General features: G+C 36.7%; 1 protein-coding gene across 2 annotated transcripts; it reads left to right on the top strand.

Annotated features, from left to right (window-relative positions):
* Positions 1 to 305: 305 nt before the first annotated feature.
* Positions 306 to 2,953, top strand: LOC111387814 (ethylene-responsive transcription factor ERF118-like). Of its 2 annotated transcripts, XM_023012403.1 has the most exons (3): positions 306 to 425; positions 878 to 1,097; positions 1,380 to 2,953. In XM_023012403.1, exon 3 carries the CDS (start codon positions 1,592 to 1,594, stop codon positions 2,654 to 2,656), a length of 1,065 nt encoding a protein of 354 aa, XP_022868171.1. In that variant the 5' UTR covers positions 306 to 425; positions 878 to 1,097; positions 1,380 to 1,591; the 3' UTR covers positions 2,657 to 2,953. The 2 variants fall into 2 exon arrangements, with proteins under 2 accessions (XP_022868171.1, XP_022868170.1); XM_023012402.1 differs by lacking the exon at positions 306 to 425 and having other exon boundaries at positions 512 to 1,097.
* Positions 2,954 to 4,809: the final 1,856 nt, after the last annotated feature.

Here is a 4,809-nt window from a genome sequence, read left to right as displayed (position 1 = left end):
GAAATATCATCGGTCAATAAATCAATTTGTAAGTAGTGATGTATATGAATTTCTATGCATGACATGATAAACATGTCATAAAGATGGCTATGGTCACACAAAATGAATGTTCATCGCCAACACATTACTGATTCATGTTTGGTGCATAATATTTTAATTCCTTTTTGGTATAATGAAAATATAGTACATACCATTATTCTTTTACCTATTCTGATACATACATGCACACAATCTACACATACATGGAGACGATCTATACATACAACAATATATATTCACACTCCACCCAATCCCCACGTACCCACTATTTAATGCACTTTGACCGCTTGGGAAAGTGAACGGCAAAAACCCCTATTCATTGTTATATCAGCAGGCAGAGCGAGTCATATAGAGAGAGGGAAAGGAAAAGACACACGGTAAAGCAGGTACAGAAAACGTATACCCTTTTGTATTAATGCACAGTTCTTTTTATATTAAAAAGAAATTTCTCTGTTTTATTTAGATTTTCGATGTAACACATGATATGTTTTTCTTTCCCTTGAGATTTGCGTATTGTTCAGTCAATCGTTTTTTGTTAAAGGTTAAAAAGGAACAATCTTTTACAGTATTTGTTTGGCACTCTGTCTATATAGTATGTAGACACGCACAAAACCCAGCGTTTTAGTTCTATTAATAATCTTGCAAAATTCCGATAAAACCATATATTGATCTTTCTCACTAACCATAGATTCCTAAGCCTCTGTGAACTCTTTTTATAGAGTTATACTTCGTTTATAAATAGATTTTGTGTCTACTTCTTCAGTTTTCATTTCTATATAAATACTTGTATCTGATCCGATTTTTTCTCTCTTTATCTGGGTGCTCTTTTTCTGAGAAGAATTGGGAGATTTGAGGGAGAAAAGGGGGATTTTGGAATCAAGAGATTTTATGTCGGCAAGTTTTGATTTGGGTGTTGTGTTTGGGGCTCCGTTGAAGCTCTGTTCTTGTTCTTACAAATCTTCCTCTGCTCTCTGCATGCAAAAATCCCTCTGCTGTGAAATCCGGCAGAGAAACTTCGTTCTCTTCCCAACTGTTTCGATGCGTTTGAGGCCCAAAAGGTACGCCATCTAGCTTAAACTCATATGGGTTTTACATTTTTCTGTACATGCATATGTTTATAGGTGCTTGCGTATTTATTTGTATTTACATTTCTGTGAGATTCTCGTTTTATGCTATTATTTATGGGTTTCGGGTTTTGTGAGATTTACACAGATTTGTATTTATGCATAAATTTGCGAGATTTTTGTGATTTATGTTGTTCTTGTGGGGTTTTGGGTTGTTTAGAACGTTGATCTGCAATATTCATGTGCTAATTTTTCTGGGTTTTGTTTGTGTTGCAGGACTTGTTCTGGTGTAGAGTGTTTTGGTGGATATCTCATAAAGCGATCATTAAATCTTTTTGTGTTCTTGAGAGGTCCACTTAACAATCCGTGATAACTTATTCTCTTGAAGCCAATTTTTTTCCCTGCCTTTTTGTTTAATTTATTTTGGATAAACACAATTTTCTGGGTATTCTATTGAGGGGTTTTTGAGTTATTGAGGCAAATTAAAGATGCCTGAGCCTAGGAGACAATTGTCACCGAATCGACTAAGTGTTGGCAAAAAACTAAGAAACAAGGGCGAACCTACTAAACCCATGAGGAGGATCCGGATTGTTTATGATGACCCGGATGCTACTGATTCATCAGATGATGATGGAATCTGCGAGAAGAGGGTTAAAAGAGTTGTACGGGATGTTTTTTATCCGACTGGGGACTTCTGTCAGACGCCGAAAGCCCCTGAAACAGGGAGTTCAGTTCAGGAAAGTAGCAGTGGGGGAAAGAACCTAAAGAAGAAGAGGGTTTTAGCCGTTACTGAAAACAAGCGGAGTACTATTCCTCGGAAATACAGAGGTGTTCGGCAGCGCAAATGGGGCAAATGGGCTGCTGAAATTCGCGATCCTTTTAAGCATAGAAGGGTCTGGTTGGGTACTTATAATACTGCTGAGGAGGCATCGAGAGCTTATGAAATGAAACGCTTGGAATTTGAGGCATTGGCTAATAGCATTGACTCATCTGAGAAGAGTTCAGAGGATAAACACACTGACACTGATTGTTCTGTGGTGGGTTCTAAGCCTGTTACTAACCCGAACAAAAAACTTGCTGGTGTTTGTGTCTCTGAGGACTCAAGTGGAAGTATGGCATCACTTGCGACGCAAACATCCCCAGCATCAGTGCTGGAATTGGATTCTTCAACCTCTGCTTCTGGAATCAATGTCAAGTGTGATGATGAGAAATCCGAAAATGCTGTTAACAAAAAAATGGCTGATTCTGAACTAATGGATATGGAAATCTCAGCGTTGGCTCAAATTGGAGAAGGAATGGACTTGGATTTCGAGCTTGACGCTCTAATGACTATGGATTTTGAGCCACCGATGGATGAATTTTTCAGTGGTTTCGAAGACCTTCCTGGTTTTGAGGATGCTGGTCATCCTAGCGCACTGCCAGATTTCGACTTTGACTTCAATTTTGAGGTTTGCAATGATGTCTTATCTTGGATAAACGAAGAACCGCTGATGAATAATGAAGCACCCCGAATGAATGGAACTCCTGCACCCCTCAATATAGCTTGCCTTTAAATTTTGCAGCTACTAGGATTTAAATTATAATTATCATTAGTATCTCTTTTAAGTTATAGTTTTCTCGGAGAGTGTCATTTTTCCCAAGAACTCGAAGATTCAGTTGTCGAGACGGTTTCATTAAGAGCGTTCATTTGTATTTTATGAGAGTTTTCATGTGAGGGAGTTTTCGAAATTTACATTCCTTTGGGTTTTCCTGTGCTATTAGAGCTGACCAAAGGGTATTCACAGTAAACTCTGGTTATGATTTTGGTAAACGTAAGAGATGGGAAATAAATTATGGTTTTTGATCTTGAATTGTGATTTTTCTATCTTGGTAAGGTTTAATTTAATTGTTGGAACGTGTTTTGATATAATCAAATTTTCTTGTTATTTTAAATTATTACTATAAATTGTCTCATCAAAGGTTTTATAGTTGGGATTGATGGTTACATATTCCTAATAATCTGATTGTTTTGGTTCAATATTTTGTATTCTTGCAGATCAAGTCAAAACTAAAAAAGCAATTAGTTTTTCATTTGGACAATTCCCCCGTGTACAGGATTCTTGACTTGCAGATAGTTTTTCATTGCTAATATTTTGTCGAATGATGTTTTGCAATTTACCTTAATAAATAGCTGTACTTTTGGAGGTTGGAGTTAGAATATTGACTTCGTCCTTGAGCTCTGCAGATGAATATGAATCGTCGAGTTAAGAATTTGAAACGGACAAATTTCATCTAACCTTGCAAGTCTAGCACTCAGGTCCCGTCAAGTGCGGCCGACTTGGCCCATCTTAAAGCACGTGTTTTGCTTGACTTAGATTGGTAATTTAATTCACTCTTAAACTTCTAAAAAGACATTACATATAATAAAGCAGGCTCGTGAATAGGTCAATTGGACAGAGCTGAGATTGCTATCCAATTTAGTTGTCCAATTTACTGTTCATCCAATTAATTACTACCATGTCATCAATTTGATGGATTGATGGTGAAGTTAATGAGAGTAAATTTAAGATAACTTGGATGACAAATCTCAACTTCATAGACCATGTTTGGTTGATAGTGAGAGATCTCTTTGATGTTTGCTCTACTAAGTGAAGCATATCTCCATCTTGAGGCCTTCACGCGGGTTATCCTATCTTTTGTTATGTACCTTTAAGCTTAGCTGTATCCCAATCAACGCTGGCCATATTATTTGTCTTTGATCATTTCTTTAATGCTTTCTCGTGACCTTAATTGTTTGGTAGGTAGCAACTTTGACATGTGTTTCTTGTTGTTTGGTCTATGGGACTAAATTAAGTGGATATGTGCTCTGTTTAATCGACGTCGAGGACCTCAATTAAATTTTATCTTCTCTTTTTTCTCTAATACTTTGATGTTGTCTATTGTTATACAATTCACGTTACTGAATAAATAGTTCTGTCAGTGGACGATTGGAGCAAAAATATTGACTTTGTCCCCATACCCCCTATATATGACCATGACTTGTTGAGTTTACGTTATGTAATAAATAGCTCTATTGTTGAACAGTTGGAGTTAGAATATCGATTTTGTCCTTAGGTTTTATACATTAGCATGACTCGTTGAGTTCACGTTACTTAATAAATAACTCTATCGTTGAACAGTTGGAGTTAGAATATCGACTTCGTCCCTGAGTCCTATACGTGAGCATGACCCATAAGGTTTGCATCATTTGAACTTGACATGCGAGACGGTCTAACTCACTCTTACTATTTTACTTAATGGGGCATTACGCATAATCTGCCTTGTAAGTAGATACGTGGACAATGATTGTTGATAGGGAGGAATCTCTTTGGTGTTCGATCTACCAAGTGAAGCAAATCTGCATCTTGAGGTCTTCGAGAGTGTTATCGTTTGTTATGTACCTCTAAGCTTAGCTGGATCCCAATTTCCCCTGCCCATGTCACTTGTCTTTGATCATATCTTTACTGCTGTTGTCTCGTGACATTAATTGTTTAGTAGGTAGAATTTTTTGACACCGGTTTGATGTGTTTCTTGTTACTTTTACTGCTGTTTAATCGGCTTTTTAATGTGAAAACAAGGACATTTTTCTAGTACAAGAAAATGATGAAAGATAGATATCAATTATTATGATCAAATTATATGTTGAATTGTTAAGAGTATGATAATACTTAATTTGAACGACTAAATA

This window comes from Olea europaea, unplaced genomic scaffold (assembly GCF_002742605.1).
Source record: "Olea europaea var. sylvestris unplaced genomic scaffold, O_europaea_v1 scaffold4273, whole genome shotgun sequence".
In the NCBI taxonomy this organism is placed as follows: domain Eukaryota; kingdom Viridiplantae; phylum Streptophyta; class Magnoliopsida; order Lamiales; family Oleaceae; genus Olea; species Olea europaea.
This window is presented reverse-complemented; position numbering and strand designations above follow the sequence as displayed.

What these genes read in the sequence shown, in the direction of transcription:
- LOC111387814 (XM_023012403.1), top strand. Translation starts at nt 1,592, where the DNA reads ATGCCTGAGCCTAGGAGACAATTGTCACCGAATCGACTAAGTGTTGGC.